This window comes from Eucyclogobius newberryi, unplaced genomic scaffold (assembly GCF_026437365.1).
Source record: "Eucyclogobius newberryi isolate DKJ021-1_F unplaced genomic scaffold, fEucNew1.0.hap1 SCAF_18, whole genome shotgun sequence".
NCBI lineage: Eukaryota > Metazoa > Chordata > Actinopteri > Gobiiformes > Gobiidae > Eucyclogobius > Eucyclogobius newberryi.
In genome coordinates, this window is record NW_027315812.1 from 17,310,253 (window position 1) to 17,329,880 (window position 19,628).

General features: G+C 40.3%; 1 protein-coding gene across 2 annotated transcripts in view; it reads left to right on the forward strand.

Moving 5' to 3' along the window:
- stau2 (staufen double-stranded RNA binding protein 2) overlaps positions 1-19,628 on the forward strand; it is a 48,818-nt gene that overhangs the window by 26,068 nt on the left and 3,122 nt on the right. The window contains exons 12-14 of one of the 2 annotated variants that reach the window (XM_072450738.1): positions 1,050-1,384; positions 6,339-6,452; positions 7,651-7,928. In XM_072450738.1, coding sequence (XP_072306839.1) covers positions 1,050-1,384; positions 6,339-6,452; positions 7,651-7,656 — 455 coding nt within the window. In that variant the 3' untranslated portion in view covers positions 7,657-7,928. Of the gene's footprint in view, positions 1-1,049; positions 1,385-6,338; positions 6,453-7,650; positions 7,929-19,628 lie in introns of those variants that run through there. The other variant, XM_072450737.1, reaches the window with a different exon arrangement.

Sequence of the window (19,628 nt, forward strand, 5' to 3'; positions counted from 1 at the left end):
GGTTTTTCATCATTAACGTTTAAGGCATTTTATCTGTAAATTCCCTGCTTCATTTTTGTTGACACGCTAGATACCAAAATGATTCCTGAGAGGATTTTAGATATCTTATTTAGTGAAGTGATGTCAACAATGTGATGTCATCCGGCAAAATCTTATTTAGATAGTAAAGTTTGGTGTGTGTATGTGCTATCATTAATGGCTGACCTTTATTTTTATAATGAATTTTGAGAAAACTTAAAATGTCCCATACAAATCATATTTAGGTCCAAGTTGGACATTGTTGCATTTCCAGGTAAAAACTTATATGCTGAAAGAGCTATACTTGTGCTCTATTTGATCATTTGTACCCTTCTTCTCCATATTAAAGAGCACCTAAAGACCAACACATCGGAATGCAGGGGGAGCTCTTGGCTTAACGGGTTAGTAAAATTGTTAGGTGCCCCACCATTTCACTTGACTCCAGTGAAATATCACTGGTATCTGAATGTAAGCCTCCCTTTTGAAGTAAAGATGCTGCTTTACTGACGGCACTGCTTCCCATCAAGCGCATGATGAAGTCATAGCGGTTCTGTTGATATTGGTAGATCCTTCGTTTGAGTGTTTGTGTTTCAGAGAAAAAAGAAAGGAGCTGTGTGTGAGTGTTTCCCAGCAAACACTTTGATAGTGCTAGTGCAGCCAAATCACATGAAACTGTCATCTACGTTCACTGAAGGAATGCCACTCTGGAAGCCAACGCATCTGTGTGCGGCCCATAGCACGCCCTGGCACACAAAATTGTTTGGGAATTTACGAGAATAGAATGAAATATTATATATATATATATATATATATATATATATTAGATATTATATATATATATATATATATTATATAATATATATATATAATTTATATATTATATAATATATATATATATATATATATATAATTTATATATTATATAATATATATAATATTATATATAATATTATATTATATAACACACATACACACCCTTAAACAGCTGCTAAAGACGGTCTACTTATGTGGATTATTTTTATGTTCTGCAGCTCAGAAAGGTCTTCTTCACCTCAGCCCTGATGTGTACCAGGAGATGGAGGCCAGCAGGAAGCAGGGAGGTGGCACTGTCCCCAATAACAGTGGCTCGGTCAACTACATGACGTCCAAAGACATGGGCCCGCTGCCTCCAGGACACACTCCCTACTATGGGAACGCGTCCCCCTGCCCGACCGCTGCCATGGCCCGGGAGTTGCTCCTCAACGGCCAGTCTCCTACAGCGGAGGGCTCCCTCCCCCTTATGGGGAAGGGTTCCTCGCTGCCGTGTGGTGTGTCTGTGCAGCCTGCGCAGCAGCTGGACTACCTGGCCCGCATCCAGGGCTTCCAGGTGAGACGGAGATGTTCTGCACTTAGGTCTACACTTGACACTTGGGTGATATTACATAATATTAAATTTGCTTTGTTTTAACAACACAACACATAATTTGTGCTATATCTACTGATATAGATGTAGCACTAATTTCATTGATTGAATAATACACTTTTTGTGGACAGAAATGGCAGTGCCAGTGTGAGCATGACCATGCATACACAGTAATTATCTTCTCTGCTTTGTTGCTATGATGGTTGTGGTGTTGGTCAACCAGGGTCTCAACCACAGTGTGTTTAGAAACCGCATGAGAAAGTCTAGTTTTATATTCAAACTTGCTGACATTGACAAATGAGGAGTGTACAGAAACACATTCAGTACTTTCTCTTGATTCTTGGTCTTATTGGCGGATTTGGGATTTCTGACACTCACAGGTGCCACTCGGACACATATTGTTATTATTTAGCATGTCTCTGTGTCCAGGCAAACATGGGCCTGTGTCAGTACTGATCATTGGTGGACAGTCTGCGGTGCAAACCTGCCCTGAGATAACAACGGCTGCTTTTGATCAGTTGAGCAAAAACATTTTATTTTAACCTGCTGAGGGTTCTTTTGAAAGGTCTTTGTTATTGTGCTTAGCCTTCCTGAAACTGTAACTTGAGAGAGTTATGCTGCCAAACCCAGTCTCACAGCAGCAGCCCCTGGTTAGGACTCAATTACGTGTTCATTACCTTAGTCTTCTAGGCTTTTAATGAATTTACCGCTTTGTGAAAATATATTTACCTCAGCTAAATCTTTTATCCAATATATTTCAAAACCTCACCTGCTTTTTATGTGAGATACATGTCCTAAATGTATTTAAATTGTTTTGCAAGCATCTTGTTTTTAATCTTGTTGCTTTTGTATTATCCAAGGTAAACGCATATAGTTTTGGTTTCATCCACAAAGTCCCGCTTGTACCTGTTTAGTCTTTGTTTTCGATTTGATCGGAAAATTGCCTCTGGTGGGAGTTGTGACTGGATGAATAGCAGTCCACTTGCTGTACTCGCGCTAGTTTGAGAGAAGATGCTGGCTCTTAACTCTTTGTTTGTGGGGAGTATTTTCTATTAATTTGTTTCCATAGAGGGCATGTGTTCTGGAGGTGAGGTAGAAACAAAAGCAGGAGGTAATAGACAACACATGGACTGATGTTGAGGTGTATTTGAAGTTCCAGGTTCTCCACGGCGCAACCCCTGTCATTGCCTTCCTGTTTGCATTCTTTGAACGTTCCTGCTGCTCGCTCCAGCTGGCCAGCCCTTCTGCCATCGCATCACTTAATGCAGTCATCAAAGACATCCACAATTTCAGATCACTGCAAAGTGACAGGGCAATTTAATAGGGGAAATGGTTCACTAATGAAAATGTGATGATTTGGTCCCATTTCAATTGAGGCAAACTTTAAAAATGGTTCACTGTGTAACTAAATGTGTAAAGTTTAAACTCAACTATAATGTGAAGTGTTTATCATTTGATTGTTGAGCATGTTAAACATAAAGCCTTTCCAAATTGATCAGTCACTTTACTGACAAAAGCAAGAATTACTGAAAGAAATGTTCCTCTTACTTTTAAACACAAAGGTAGCATTTCTTCACAACTGGCAGGTATTATAATTGTAACACCTTTTCTGTATAAGCTGTACCAAGTAATCATTGTACAAGTGTTGTTTTTTTGCAGTGGACAATATGACTTAATTATTGTGAGGAAAAGTTGTTTTACAAGAGTCATAACTTCATGGATTATTACTAGACAGTTTCAGTATGATATGGCTTTGTGTGAGTTTTTTCCTCTGTTTTCCCATACATATTCTGTAAGTGAAGTGTTTCTGCCAAGGGGCTCATGGTTTGGATTGGTTTGTTGTTTGGTGTCAATGGGATTTTTATCCAACTATATTTATATAACAAAAGAAAAATATGTTTGAGGATGATTGAGTATGATTCTTGACTTTTACAGAATAGAGCCAGAATATACTTTGCAACCACTGGAGGTTAGAAAAGGACAGAACTGTAAAAATTCCTCCTGATCAAAGATTGCATGAGTTCTGTGTTAGATCTCAGATGGGGCCAATGTATTTCTATGTACTTTATTCATTCAGTTTGTATCAAGATTTTAAAAAACAGTTTTTACAGTATTTTTGCAATTCTGAATCTAATAGGCACTAAATTATATTATTATAGAAGCAGCAGCAGCAGAGGCACGCACAGTATTAACCCACTTTAAATATACTCATTCAAATAATACATGCACTTTCCAAATACTAAATCACATGCAACACAGCCACAACGTGCACATGCTATTCTTTAGTTTGCACGCACAGTTTAGCACCTGGATTGTTTAAGGACCCAAGTATGCATGTGAAAAGATGTTGTGTATCTCTTCATCAGCTCTGTCCACCTGCCAAATCCTCACCTCGTCCCTCAGCCCTCAGACGATTAGTCTTATCTGAGCTGGGAAGACTTGATGCAGGAGGTGGATTTAAAGAGAATTGAAGCGGTGAGGTCCCTTCTCAACTGGAAATCCTGTGTAAATGAGAACACTATCCTTGGCATGTGTCAGCTGTTGATGTCCAGTCATACAGTTCCCAGGATTTCTCACACTTTTGCGCTGTTTATTCTTCTCTCTGTGCTTCCTTCTTTGGCAGTATCAGAAAACCCTCTTCAAACGCTGCCGACTACACCTTGTGCAATTCTCGGTACTCTGGTGTCTACCCCTTATTCAATGCCAACTGTGCACTCACTTGAAACATTGAATTGCTGGTATTGCTTTCATACATGATCAAAATGTCCAGCCCTATGTTTATTTTAGAGTTTGTGTTGAAAAGTAAATTTATGGGGAGCTCACTTGATTTTTGCGGGACTTATGATGGCTTGCAGCTGCACTTTGTGGCATGAGGAGACACAATCTATGAAAACAGTTTTGTTGGTGGTATAAATCAGCCTGAGTGCTGTGCTAGCTTGGCGCGCGGCTCGTCTGCTCACACGGTGGCCCACTGGTGTGTGTTCTTGCTTATCCGCCGTCTGCGCTGTTTGGAAAATCCCACTGATGTTTTTTTTTTTTTTTTAACCAAAATGTATATTTATAAATAAAAAAACTCAAAATCCCCACCTTAATTTCAATATGCAGAGCAACCTTATTTATTTTGTGTTACCAGTAGCATTAATAATGACGTATCAATAGTGATACTAGCAATAATGCATTCTATTTGCAGACCTTGTAGGCCAACTTCAAGCACCAATTAAATGGGTTATATTTAGAAATTTGGCTACTTACTGGTTAAAAGGTCTGGAGGAAGTGATTTATTCTCGTTGTTCAGCACTTGTTTGGTTCTGACATAGCCCAGTCCAGGCTTCTAAAACGGAGGTTTTGTTTGTCCCGGGTCGATGGTCCTCGGCACAAGTGAAGGGCATATTAACAGTCTGGTTAAACAGCTCTTGACCCTGAGTCCCCTCTTAAGAGGCTCACTTTGTGGCTCTAATTGCTTCTCACCAACAAAGATTCAAGTGTTTATTGGCTTTATCACCAGTCTTCTGGGGTTATTTTTGTTCAGTTTGCCTGTAATTGGACTGTACTTGCTTTTGTGTGAAATCAACCTCTGAGTGGTTATTTTCAGTGCCTTACCAAATTAGGCATGTATTATTGTTGCTTTAAGGGTTCTCAGAATGACTGCTCTAAATATAGTTTGTTTAATCAGTATTCTATTCATATCAATGTGCTTCCGTTTGGTTTGCTTGCGTCTATTATAGGTAATATATATGTCCAATACAGATTGTTTTGATGGTCCTGTTTGCTCTGAGTTGAGGATGCTTTTAGTTTGTGCATGTTCCTGTTTGTTCCAGTGAAGAGAAGCATTTGCAGAGAGCCATCCAGCCATTGAGAAGCCAGATGTCAGAGGTCGTTCCACATTAGTGCCGCCGATCAATCGCAGGCCTTGCATAACTTTCTTCTGTCTTTGTCTCTAAAGGAAGTGGATTAGAGGCCATTTTCTGAGTTGGAACCTGGGATGATTCGTTAGGCCTGTTTGAATGCCTGCACTCACAGACGCATACAAACAAACATGCTGAAAGGAAGACGAGGTTTTGTAACTACCAAACATTGTTTATTCTTATTCTGCTAAAAAATATGCACATGATGGTCATTTTTGGTTTGTGATATCACTTTCCCGTTGTGTCACCAGGCTAGTAGCAGTTCTCGGATTAAAGTGGCGCATTTTAAGGACCACTTTAAAGGACCTGAGCACAGACACTGGTCTGTGTGTGTGACTGCTCAGGAAACTCACTTGGCTTAACCATGCCAAATCACTGTAACTGGTTCACCATGGCAACATCAGAAGAGACATGTCAAAAGCCACTTATTAGATAATTGACATAAAAATACAAATAAAATTCACAGTGTTGCTTATATGCACCATTTGTAATGCTTTCTTCAGCTGGCCCTGGACATGTATGGTGCACACTTATACTCATGCAAATGCACACGCATACTCCAGTATGGAGTATGCGTGTGCCAGTGAGAAGTAGGACAAAGAGGCAGCCAATGTTACCACAGCTTTTGGCTCAAAGGAGCAAGCGTCCCAGAAGAGCATCATGTCATAACAGTCCTGATTGCAGAGCGTTTAGGAATGCCTGCAGAGTTAACCTTTCTGTGATGAAGGGTCACTAGTGATGTCACAGTTACCTCTTGGGTGCCCCCTTCTTTTAAAATCACACAGACACACCAATATGCTCACCCGTCTTTGTTGCCATTGCTCTATGTTGGGTAATTGTCCACAAATGCTCCTTGTGGCAATTAGTGGTGGAAGATTTAGTCTCCAGCCATCCATTTCCGAAGATGTTCAAGTGAAAAGTTGATTGGCCTGTCGCTCTCCTTATTTTGCCATTTAGATTCATTCAGATATTTATGTATTGACATGTTTTGTATAATGTTCTGTGCCCTGCAGGTGCAGTACAGTGATGCACAGAGTGGCAAGGAGTTTGTGACCTACCTGACCCTCTCCCCTGTGCAGATGACTTTCCACGGCACCGGGAGCACCCTCCAAGCTAGCCATGACCAGGTACGAGAAAGTTTGTATCCGACTGTCACTGAACAACACCTACAGAAAGGGCATCCACGTCAGTCACTGTCAATAGACTATGTCAGAATGCTGTCAGACTGACAGCATTTGGCCAGATTTGATAAGATTGTTGATGTCCACAAGTTGCCACAACTCCAAAGTCTACAATTCGGTGTGTCCCGTTGTATCAGGTATTAAGCTGGCTCTAACTTGATCCTCTAATTATAATAGATGACTTGGCTTTGTGGGATTAATATAAATCATTGGGGAACCAGAACACCTGTGATAGTAATTGCGTACTACACTTCAGTGTTCTAGCCACAAGCACCTGCCAGATCTCTGTAATTTTCTATCCATCTTCACAACTTGCAGGCCGCTCACTCCCAGTCCGTCTCCACAGCTTCCTCTCTGTATTCAGAAGAAGGCTCTTTGTCTTGTGTTGCCCAAGCAGAAAACCAGTTGCTTACATTCTATAATCTAAACATAGGACTTCCCTTTGTCCAACAATCTTCAAAGCTTTAATAAAGGGCCAGTCCAGCTCTGAATGGGACAGCTGACAGGGGGCTAGTGCCGCTGACGCAGACTGCGAGCCAAGCCAATATAGGCCAGGCAGGTCTGCGTCCTCCGGACCTGTTGTTGCCAGGGGCAGTGGGGCATGACCGACTGTTAGAGCAGTCCTTTCTTTTACTCTCCTCAGTACAGTGAGAAGTGACCACAAAGGGAGCATCCAACAATAAGAGGTCATCCTCACCAGCCCCCAAACCTCCACACCAGCTCAAAAAGTAGGTCTGAAGGCGTCACATATTTGATGTTTTCACTCGGGATTGGGAGTTTTTTGTGTTTACTATGGCATTTTGATCCAGTTCTAATGCAAAATGAATTATTTTATATTTCCTTAGCTATATGACTCTCTATATAATATTGGCCGTGAATGGGAGGTCCACAGCTGAGCCCTGATGCCCTTTTTTGCCCCCTGTTCTATGTCTTCTATCACGTGTATCTGTACTGCTGACTTTTGGCTATCTTAGTCTCACAAGTTTGTCAACAAGACCCAAATTTTAAAGATATCAAACCATATGTTTGCTGATTTTCCCTTCTTGTAGTACTAAATGAAAGCTTTTATACTTTTATCTAATTAGACATAACTGTCTAAAGTGCATGCTTTTGGGACAGACCGATTTCTGTGTTTGTTCTGTAGAGCTGAAGTAACTGCTGCAGTGGGACTGTGGCGGCAGTGGGACACCAGGGGGGCACCAACACAGAGCACAGTGGAGGTGTCGCCGCTCCAACATGAGTGCTCAGCGATTGGAGATGACAGGTTGTCTGTCATCAGGCCAAGCGTATGTGAGCCTCTGAGGAGCTCTGCTGCACTCGTGTCCTCAGCTGAGTTACTGTGCTCCCAGTGTCATAAGGAACACATATTAATCCAAGTCACAATAAAAGTAATTATTAGATTAACAACTGGTTTATGGCAGTAGTTTATCTTTAACAAGATGTTCTACTAGTGTCACAATACTACATTTTGAAACTAAGAAATATACTTTATTCTTGATACTAATTTAAATACCACGATGATCATTTTAAAAAGAAGCTTTTTAGGCCAAGGTTTTAATTAAACATAGTCAATACAAAATAATAATTCTTTCTTCAAAATAATAATTCTTTCTTCAAAATAATAGTTATATGCTCAAGGTCATTGTAAAACTGGTTACATTTTGTCAGGTTATTGGGATTTGATTTACTTATTATAAATTCTTTGTCTAGTTCTTTTTTCTAGTTTTACTATCAATTAAAACGTTATTTTCGATACTTTTGTCAACCCTATGTTCTACATGATTGCATTTCCTACAAAACCCATCTGCCGCCCATGATTTTCTGCATAACAAAAACTAGTATTTTTTTAAGTCATTTTGGGAAAAGGAAAGGTCCTTTGTTTATTCATGCCACACATTCATGCTTTTATTCAGTCACCTAAAAAAAATATTGATTGCTCTGTATTAGAAGAATAACACCTGAAAGCAGAAGATAGTGGCAGTTGGAGCTAGACAACTTGATTCATGTTGTACTGACTGCTGGGCCGGTCTCTCGAGGTCCCCCACGGAGCTCAGGACGAACAGCGGGAGACGGGGACAGTAGAGGCGGAGGTGTACGGGATTGTGTTTGAAGTTTGCCTTCCCAACTGTAGTGCAGACGTTACCCCATCCCGAGCTCCTCTCAGGGGGTCCCACATGAGTGTTACCCAAGCAGGCAGGCAGCTGTCGGACAAGCTCTCCTCCCCATTGACTTTTCCTGTCTGATTCTTCGTGTGGATCTGTTGTGTAACCAAACACGGCACCTAAATGCATATGATTGAAGAGCAAAGAGGAAAGTTGGCCTTATCTGCCTCATCTGCAGTGTCTACATCTTTTATGTATCTTTGTAGACGTAATGAATGCCAATAGCTGTAAAGGCTTGTTCCTATGTATTTCCACATTTAGAGTGGGGCTCAGCTGAATGGAGGAAAGAGGACATTGCCCTGCAGGAGTCATCATCTGTTCTCGCTGTAAGCAGCAGATATGTCTTTAAACTACAAAAAAAAAGGTCTATTTTTAACTTGATCTCCAAAGTTTGAAAATACAAAAAAAAAAATACTGTAGTTTAAATGGTCTTTATTCAAGATTAATATGGACGCCCACAGCTCACTTTTGTCTTTAATTAGTACAGCTTATTACTAACTTCTATTGGCTCATTCAAATTTAGGAAGAAAAATAACGTATACAATGTCACAAGATCACCCAGTTTAAAAAGTAATACATGGCACGACTACTGCCTGTTAACTACAATAACATGATCAATTACACAGCTTAGCCTCTGCCAAAGCTGCGTCTCAGCCCAGTCCATTCTCTGCCTAAAAAGGACCGACTGAAGTGTCCACAGTCGTGCGATCCATCACTGGGGCTGTCCTCTCGCACGGCCTCCTCAGGAAACACCTTTCAGTCCAAAGATTAGAGTGTGATGCGAAAAGGAGCAGGGCTGTGAGAGAATGATGGAGCAGCGCCGAGGCCACGAGAAGTGAGGAGAAATTGATTGAGTGGAATCTGGGAGATTGATGAAGAGAGAATGGGAGGTAGAAGAGGCTGTCTTCTCCGTAGGAAGTACTGACTAGTGGGGACAGAATAAACATGAACTTGCCTATTAAGGAAACTGTTGATAGCTTCAAGTGGCCCCTTGGAGTAGCATGTCGGTTAAGGGCTGATATGGTGTGGAACTAAGCACACACGACACTTGAGTCAAAAAGGCCCTCATAACACACTGAGGCGCCTCGACCTGAAACTAGGTAAAAAATAAATCAGTGTTCTGTATGAATAGTATGCAAATCGAAATTAAATAATGCAAACAAACTAAATCTTTGAAAACCCTCCTGTTGCACTACGGTTCCAATGGGAGCTGTATAAAGCCAATCACTAAACCCTGTAGTCTTATAAATCCAGAGCAAACCGAGACGTTTTTAATCCACGGTCTTGAAAGCCTAGTTTTTTAACACTCATTGCTCTTGTCGGGATTTCTATATTGGAAGCTGTTGAAGCTGTTTTGTTGAAATATGAAGAGATTTGAGGTAAAAAGCATGTTCTTGTTAGTTAATCCTTGTAATCACTGCGTTTACAAGTAAAAGCTGTGCTGCGGCCTTTAAATTAGCACATGTTGTAACAAATAACACAGCCACGCTTTCCGTTGCTTTCATACCTGTTAGACCTGTGGTGTTTTAAAGCGGCTCGGGGCGTGAGATTCATTATCACCTTGGTGCTAAAAGGGGCTCCGTGTTTTGGCAGTGGCCTTGCATCGTTAGGGTTGTTAGGCCAAGCGCGCGAGGTTCCACACACACAAATTTGGTGTTGAAAAATTCTGTAAACGAGTCACACCTCTGCTCCCTCGTCACTGCCACGGGAAGCACAAATGAGACGGTGGTTAATTTGCTACCTGCGGCTCTTTGTACCATCTCGGGCTCATTATCTTAATGTCATTTGATAGGGAGTGATAGTTTGGCTGTCTGAAAAGGTCCCCAAGATAGAGCTCGCTATTTAATCTTTTTCTTTGCTTTGCCATCTCCCTTTGACAACGTGTGAGATTGAATGCCTGTGGGGAACACCTGCGTTAACACCTGTGGCGCTTCACTTTGCAAAGGGTAATTTTCATAATTGTATTTATGCAAACACTATGACAAAGCTCTTACGTATTACAATCACATCTATAGTGACTCAATACTTGCATGTTTTAACTTCACTCAAATGGTACGCTGTAATTACATCCTTTCCGTAGCTGCAGGGTTTTTAAAAATCTATTCACAGTTCAAGTGTCACTGGGTGTGAAGCTGCTTGGTCTCACACTCTCAAACAAATATAAACACAAAACCACAAAATGCATCAAATTGCCTATTGTCCAATCACAATTTTGTAAAGTAATCTACCTCGTTCACAAAAGACTTAAAAACTGATACTCCACATGCCTGTTGGACTGGAATCTAAAATTAATCATCCATCTTGGGTAAATCACAGTGACAGTAATTGGATGTCCTGATGTTTACCTGGTTGCCATAAGAACAGGCACAGACAAACAGCATACGAAGACGTGTGTTTATATCTCTTCCATTTATATGTCATTATAAGATCCAACAATTGCTTTCAGGTCTGTTTACAAGACGATGCCTCTGACACCTGGGACATCATGTACTATGACATGTTTCTGGTTGTGGATCGTTAACCCTGAATGACCAGCAGAGGTGGGTCCAGTTAGGGGCTAGCAATATTGACAACAATTAATATATCTCTATATTTTGGGGGGATTATCTGGATATAATGGCAGTCCCCCAAAATGTGATAAAACAAGCCTTTAGGTTAAGATAAGAGAATTTTGTTTTGTCCCACCAGGAAATGTCAGTGTTACGACACAGAGTTCAAGAACAGCAGGAGAAAAGAAATACAAAATCAAGGTTCACGTATTGCACAGAAAGTGAATGAACTCTGATGTGCCGAAATGTTTCCCTTTTTATAAAAGCGTTTGGAAGATTATCCTGCAATTTTCTGTTCGTTCTTCTTTTCTTGTAGCTTTTATAAATGGATATTGTTCTAGGTCATTTGTGTTTTTTGATGTTTGTAAGAGAAAAACTCACCTTGTTAAAACCGAAATACAGATTAAACAAACACAGAATATCCAAATAAAATGTTAAAAAAACAATCAATAAAATTAACAAATGCATAAAAACACACATACACTATGAGATGAAAATGATATAAAACGCATCTATATCTTCCAGCTCGATGTCCAGCTTTATATTCAGGACACTGGTGTTTGGGTTATGAACAGCTCACAGTTTGGTTGTGGTTGTTCATTGATTTATAAAGTCGAGCAGAATGAAGAGGAATGTTGGTTCTGTCTGAGCCCTTCACCGTCGCTACAGTCACCTTCCCCTAATCTACATGTCGGCACATTTTCACCAGACATTTTCAAACTTGAAAAACAAAAGCTTAGGGTTTGACACCTTTTATGATAAAGGTGTCACAGACCGCTACAGTTTGTGTAAACACTGCCCCCGTTTGTCGGAATTTGCCCACTGACCTAGTCAAAACACTCACCCCAAAGTGTTACTCCTTATGCAAATACAGTTCTAGTGTTGTGTTTCTCTAATACATAGACATTTTCTGAACCTAAAAGATCAGCAAATATATACTTTACAATCATAAATACAGTTTTAATTCAGTGTTTTGTCCTCAAAATGGTAAAATTGTATACAAATATTGAACTGCCCCTCCTCCACCCGGTTCAGACCCTTTATCACTCGACTCAGACTCACACACTTATGTAATGAAGGTCGGAGAACTAATTCTATAAACCTTATGCTCAATTAGTTTGTGTCCCACAATTGTATTTTTAGGATCCTTTTTTTTTGCCAAATGATGGGTGTGTTTTTAGTGGTTTTATTTAAAGGCATTCAGTATGTGCTGGAAGCCCGTATGGAATGTATAGGAAATGCTTTGCTGTAAGCTGTAGCTAAAGAAAACCACAAAATGCAATTACGGCAACAATCACTCAACCTTGTGCCGAGTGTATTCCAAGATGGAAGAATTATGTTTTGATTGCTCTTGAAATCCTTTGAGGGCTCTGAAAGCGTTTTCATCCCGAACCATGTGAAAACAACTTTGTACAAAAGATGTGATTTATAGTAGATACTTCAAAATGAGAGCTTTAATGCTGCATAGTTGCAAAGTAAACATTTATAATAGGGGGCCCCTTCTCCTGTGGGACAACTCCTCTTTTCCTAATTCCCTTCACCTTCATTCTGAAACACAAACTCATTCTCGCTGCATATTTTTCCTCCCGTAATTCTCTGGTTCCGGCTCGCTCGCCTCCCTTGTGCCCAGTGCGTAAACGTGGAACCGTGTGAGCCGTTAGCTGGACTTTGAAATGAGACAAGGCTGATACATCAGAGCTCTGTGCCACTCAGTGAAGCCAGCCTGATTTATACGAAGCGAGAGGAGAGGGAGTTTGTTTCCAGAGGCACCCAAGGCCACAGGGTCCTCCATTAGCAGTCTGACCTCTGTCTATGGGACCGAACGTTACACTAGAGTGGAGGGAGGAGGAGATTTGGGGATAGATGGATGGTGCAAAAAAAAAAGGAACTAGGCTTTTTATTCCTGCTAACAAAGAAAAACTTCAAAAATAGTTTTCCCTCAAAGTGCTGGAGAAATGTGAAGCCCTAACTTGGTCCTGTGTCAATCGCCTATAAAGCTTTACTGATGGGTTTCTAATAACTGTCTTAATCACGTGTTAAAGTGCAGCGCCTCCCTGGTGTTTACTATCTGTTATCCATGTTGTAAAAAGTGTGAGCTGGCTTGTAAAGGATTAACAACTCACTTTGACTGTGTGGAGCATGGCAACGTCACTGACTAATTATAGTTCAAAACCACCACACTGGTCAAGGCTTTATACTCAATTCTAAACATCTATTTATTTTACATTTGTACTGAAAATGTGGTTGGTTTTGAAGTGTCTGGCTTATTGCATTAGAGCTGCACATATAATGACTTTTTATTTGCTCATAGACATATTAATTATTTTTAGAGTACCGGTAGTTAATTTGTCTTGTTGACGGCTGTAGGAACGTGACGCTTTGGGTTAGTTTACATATTGCTTTTTCTTAACACGCACAAACTAAATTGAATTATTCTTGTTGATGCTAATTGTTTTGTTTCACACACAATGCCGCTCCTCCTGTACGTCAGCGCAGTTTCCCTCATCACTTGCCTTGGCTCGCAGCAGCAGCATAACATGGCTTGGTTCCTAGTTCTTATGCTGAGTTTGGAAAGGCTTATAACACGCAGTAATTGCATTTTACCAAAATCTTAAAGACACATGTTTTTGGCGTGCCATCATATATTATACAAGTCTGTGTTTTATTTCTGAACAGTCGGTGTGGTCCCCAGAAAAAGTCCATTGAGGTAGCTTGAAGTTGAAATCAGCTTTCTGGAATTTATTGTTTTGAGTAAACATGTCTTATGCATAATCTGTCTTTGCATTACGCACAGCCTGTTGTCATAGTGATATGATGTGCTTTTCATAACACTTTGGGCTCCCTCAGGCCCGATGCATCTCTGTCAAACGCTGTCACACTGTAAATTTCATCCCCGCTCTCCACTCTTACGGATTAGGGCAAAAAGCCCAAACAATCCCCTCAAAGCATGCTGGGTAATGTGAAACAGTCTCGGTCCTTGTATGGGTATGTGGCAAATTACAGACACAACAGGTTTTACTGCCCCGTCCTTAAAGGGTATGACATGAATAAAAGTTGAAGGGCCGAGGAAGGTGTAAAACGCTGTCTGGGACATGGTGAGATTTTCCGACTCAAAGAAACTCCTTCAGGAACTGGTTTGTGGCTAAAGAGCGGGCTTATTTACAGCTGGTAAGGGATCTGACAATAGCAGTGATATGTGGTTGTATGAGAATAAAAAATACTCAAACATGCACAAATCTCTCAAATTGGAGTAAATGAGAAGGAAAAAAAATACGGTCTGACATTGTTAGAAGCGCTTAGAAGTCTCCTTTAACCTTTGAAATGTGATATTAACGACGGAACTAAAGAGTCAGCAGGGCAATTCTAGAACATTTATTTGCATTTTAGCCATACCACAATATAGCAATAAATTTTGTACAATAACGTGAGGTTAATAGTGAAGTAATATTGTATCATTAGATTTGGATATCATCTTGACAATCTTGACATTCATAGATTTATCATAATGCAGTAATAACACTTTTTTGTATTGTTAAACTTTTTGATTATATCCTATCTATGCTAGTAGCTTGTGCGTATGTCAAACCTTGTACTCTTTGATATGTGAACGGGAGAAGAGTTTTTTTTTTTTTTTTTCATATTTGCTGCCATCATGCGCTTTGCCTAAAAATGATTCAGTCATCAAGTGTGTAACATTTTTGGTGAACTAGAAATTGAGTGTGAGGAACAGTGCGAAGTACAATGCAGGAGAATCAGGACACCCTCAGGGCTTTATCTGTCACTGATAAAGAACCCTGTGCCTGAAGCCAGGCCTTTCTCCTTCAGGGCCGCTCGAGTCCATGTTTCAGAATGACAAAGACTTCTCCCTGAGTTGAGTCTCCCCTGTGTTGGTTCGTAGTCCAAATTTACTCATCCCCTTCTAACTTATCTCACATTTATCTCAATTAAATTTGCATTAGTGGAGAAGTAACTGGCATCATAGATCTATGATCAGCTTACCATGGAAAGAATTGTCAAAAACCTGTGATAAAATTTACTTTATTTGTTGTTGTTGTTGTTGTATTTTTATTGTTATTATTATTTTTATTTAAAAAAAAATATTAAATGTTGGTGTTAATTGAAATCAACTGACACATTCTTACACATTATGTTTAAAAAAAAACTCGGATAAACAAATATTAGTGACTGTCAGTGTTGCGTATAAATGGAAAGACTTTGGCAACTCACAAAGGTCAGAGGCTTTTTATAGTCCAGGGATGGCAATGACTATAACAATTCATGTCCATCTCAGTGGGGTCACCACTGTAGTGATGAGTCACTGCCTCAGTCTTTAACTTTCATCATGAATAATGCATCTTACAGAGTCTTGTCTGACGCTAACAACATTTGATGATTCGCTTTAGGTTTTTCTATCATGTTTGTGTTCTATTGTCTTGTTCTGCTTTTTTATTTTTTTTTATTCTCAGCCATATTTGTGGCACTGACTAAAAGCCTATAGGCTCTTGGGTCTAAAAATAAGCATATCAAACATTGTTATGAATTAAAGTGTGACCAACCCACTTTGTATCCAATAACTAGTAGAAGAAAGCAGCTCTACCACCGGAACTTAATCCCTCCAACCGATTACGTAATTTAGGCATTTCTTTTTTATTGCCTGAAGATGTTACCATGGAGACAACTGTTTGTTTCAGTTGTTTTGTAATTGAATATGAAATCAATTTGACATAGGTTTTGTCCTTTGAATTTATAAGGGCTTGGTACTAGCAAAATAACACCCAATGCTGCTTTTTTTTTCTGTAAATGGTTCACATATTTTAATCAGGTCTCTATACTTGTATCTTTTTTTTTTTTTTTTAATTTTTCCCCAATAGGCGTGCACCATTTATCCTGTATCTGTGTGGATCTGCTTTTCCTCCAGGATGCTTTGCTGACAGGGCAGGAGTGTGATATGCTGAGGTGCTGCTGCCCTGTGCACAGAACCCATATGTTTTGTATTACGCACGAGGAGGTGCCATGCTCAGCGGCGCAGTGATGGGTGGGGATAGAGCAGGCCGCTCCGGTCCAAATGACGCATGACATGGTGTTGCACTCTAGGCCTTTATTTATGGCTTCCACCATCAAGCCTCTGCTCTGTACCTGTTGATTTAACCAGGCTTGCCCTAAATACTTTTAGTAGCCTTAGAAACTTAACTGAATGCTTTTGGAAATGTGTTTCATCTGCACTGTGTTGCACAAGAGGTGAGGCGGCACATGTGAAGTGACTTGAACAGGATTAATGTCATGTCAGCTGCCAGGCACACACTGCCCCTTTTATCAGTGTCTCTGATGTGGAAGGGGATGTGAAATCTGGAGCAAGAGTGAGGACTACATCTGATCCAAATACATTTTCTGCTCAAGAATTCATGTACACATCACACAGCATTAACAAATTGAAGAATATACTGGCCGCTGAGCTTTTGCATACACAGGTGTTCTGCACAAACTTAACGGGAATGTTCCAATGATTCCACTCCAAAGGTTTGAAGTGGTTTGAAAGGAGCAGAAAAAGAATGTGGAGGAAATGAAAGCACAGAGAGAGAAGCGGCTCGAGCGTAGATGACAAAAGGAAAAAATGTTGAGACAGATAGTGTTAAGAGGAATTTGATGAAGATCAGAAAAAGAATTGGCGTGCCGAGCTCTTGTGCCAACACAACCGTCAAAGAGCAGGATGAGTGTTGGGAGTATCTCCTCCCTGCAAAGCTCATATTTCTTTGCACTTTGGTGAGTGAACGCCGAAAGAGGGAGTGCTGTCAAGGTTTTATGTGGCCCTTTGAAAACAGAAGAAGCCCCTTTGCAGTACAATATATCAAGCTTCAGAAGTCCACTGATAACAGAGCACTTGTATCTCCCTCCCTGGTGTCTGTAAAGCAGCCCAGTTTGAAATCCATTCTTGACTCCATTGTTTAGTCTAGCAGACATCCCTTAGATCATCTCCATCAGTAGCTCACACAAATCCCCTCCATTTTCAAAGTCTCTTCAGAAGCAGTGTATCACCAGGGTCCGGCCCATTTTGAGATTTAATTTGTGACAATGGTTCAGGGAGAGACGTGTTATGTAGCGGTTGTATGACGCTTATTTCTGCAATCGAGTTACAAACTGGTAACAAATACAGAATGATTTAATGAGAGACTGGTCAAAACTGGTTGGAAGGAGAAGTTTAATGACGGTGTCGGGTGATGCTGACAGTTTTCACATCATTAGGACCTCCCTGGTGCGTTTGATGACTCCTCTGCTTCATAATTCTCACTGATGGAAATGAGACGGTACAAGTCCAGTAGCCATTTGTTCCTGATCCCTTCTTGATTTTATTTGGGCTTTTTGTTATATTTGTATAATTTCCGACTTTTTATCTCCCAAATGTCTGTGTTTCTTGTGCAGTGTAAAACTGTGAGAGTAGACACAGAAGTCTGATTTGTCAGGGTCATTGTGATCCAAAGCCCCATCAGATCCTCGTCCTGTGCTGGGATCCTCCAGGGACCGGGCCTTTGTTTAGGTAAGCCGCTGATTGAAGTGAAGTCTCTGTTGGGAAAGCCATTAGCAGCGCAGCGGGCCCAGAAAAATGAGCCGGCCTTGTCACTCCACATCGGGAGCTCCTCGGACACTATCGGACTGAACCGGGATGAGAAGAGCCTTTGAACTAGAGACGGACAGATAGAGAAATAAATGAGCCAATGTGTGAAGAGGATATTTGGGTAACTAGGAGCAATTTGACCACTTTGTTATCTGTGTATGTGAGAAAAGGGGGGAAGGTGATGAGCTATGGGCAGTGTTCTTCTCTATCCACAAAAATCTCAACTTTACATAGGAACTGCATTTGGACATTTGTATGTTTTTGTTTGTTTTTTCCTGATGTGTTTTTTTAATATACTATGTCATTTTGACTTGAATCCACCGCCATCAATTTAAATTCAACCAAAAGCAAGTTATTTATCCCGACAATATACTTTAGAGGACATTGCATTTTTAATTGTTTATTTGCCACTCTAAAATAATGATAAGCCATTCCCACAGTATTTATCGAGGCCTGTGTCCTTGGTGGATCTTCAGGCCTCCTTGATTGGCTGCCTGTTGTATATCAGCAGCACTGCCACCGCCTTGCTCTTGATTTATGGCTGTTTATCTGCGGTCAACCCTTCTTTTAACAGATGGGCGCTGGCTATTTACTCAACGGGGAGAGTGTCCAGATCTAATCAAATGAATACAGCAAACATCAAGTAATTAGGCCAAGCTTGTGATTGCAATTGATTGGTTTGCAAAAAAAAAAGCAGGTGACCATTTCCCTTTTTATGGTACACTCTGGACGAATAGGTGGTTCTTTTCTGATTTCCTTCATTTATTTTGCCTTTTAAGTACAGATCAGGCCACTATCAATAGATTTCTCTAGCGTGATAATAATAATTCAATTTAGCTTTATTATTGCAGTTTTCTTCAAATTCCCTTATTGCTTCACGAAGTTTGTCCAGAGTTGATTTCTGAGTTGAATATATTAACCGAAGATAATCTTTCACAAATCTCATTACATTGTTGCAACATTGTTGTCACTACCTGCCGCCGTCATGTTTTTTCCTCCTCTCTTTGATATATACCAACCAGATTTTGACCCTTGCACCTGCCAGTCATAAATTGTGATTCCTGGTTTATGTTTCTCATAATCTGTAGTTAAATGCTTTGAAAACGACTTCGTAGCGAAGTTCACAGTAGTCTAACATCTTCTGTTGCATTCCCGACAGACAGCCTGATACAGCGCCCAGAAAAAAAATATTTTCTCAGGATTAAAGGCTGATGAATGTGTCCTCGGAGCTTAAATGCAGATGATAATTCAGGGACGGTCAGCTCTTCATGTCCGTCTGTGTTAATTTGTCAAGTCACGTCCAAAATGGAGGCGGGAAGAGCACGACATCGTTGGTGGGCCTCATGATGAGATAAACTGAGCCAGACTCTTGACTGATCAGGAACACTTGGACTTTATCTTAGCCCTCATTCAGCACTAAGTCTCTCACACACACACACAAATATACACACACACAAGCACATACACGCACATGCGCTACAATGAAACATGTTACTTAGGCATGATGACTTCTTGTGGCGTTAGATACATGTATACATTATATTTTGTAGAGGTGGGCAATATGCACAATCTAATGTGTAGTAAAAAATGCCACACAAAGAGCTGATCAAACTTACAAATGAAAATGTTATGTTGTACATTTTTGTGATTCATTTTACAGGCATTTCACATTAAGTAAGTAAATTGTATTTGTATAGCACCTTTCACAGACAGAAGTCACAAAGTGCTTCACCAAAACACAGAATAAAACTATAAAACTGTTAATTAAACCTCAACTAAGATGTTTAAAGACATGTCTTAA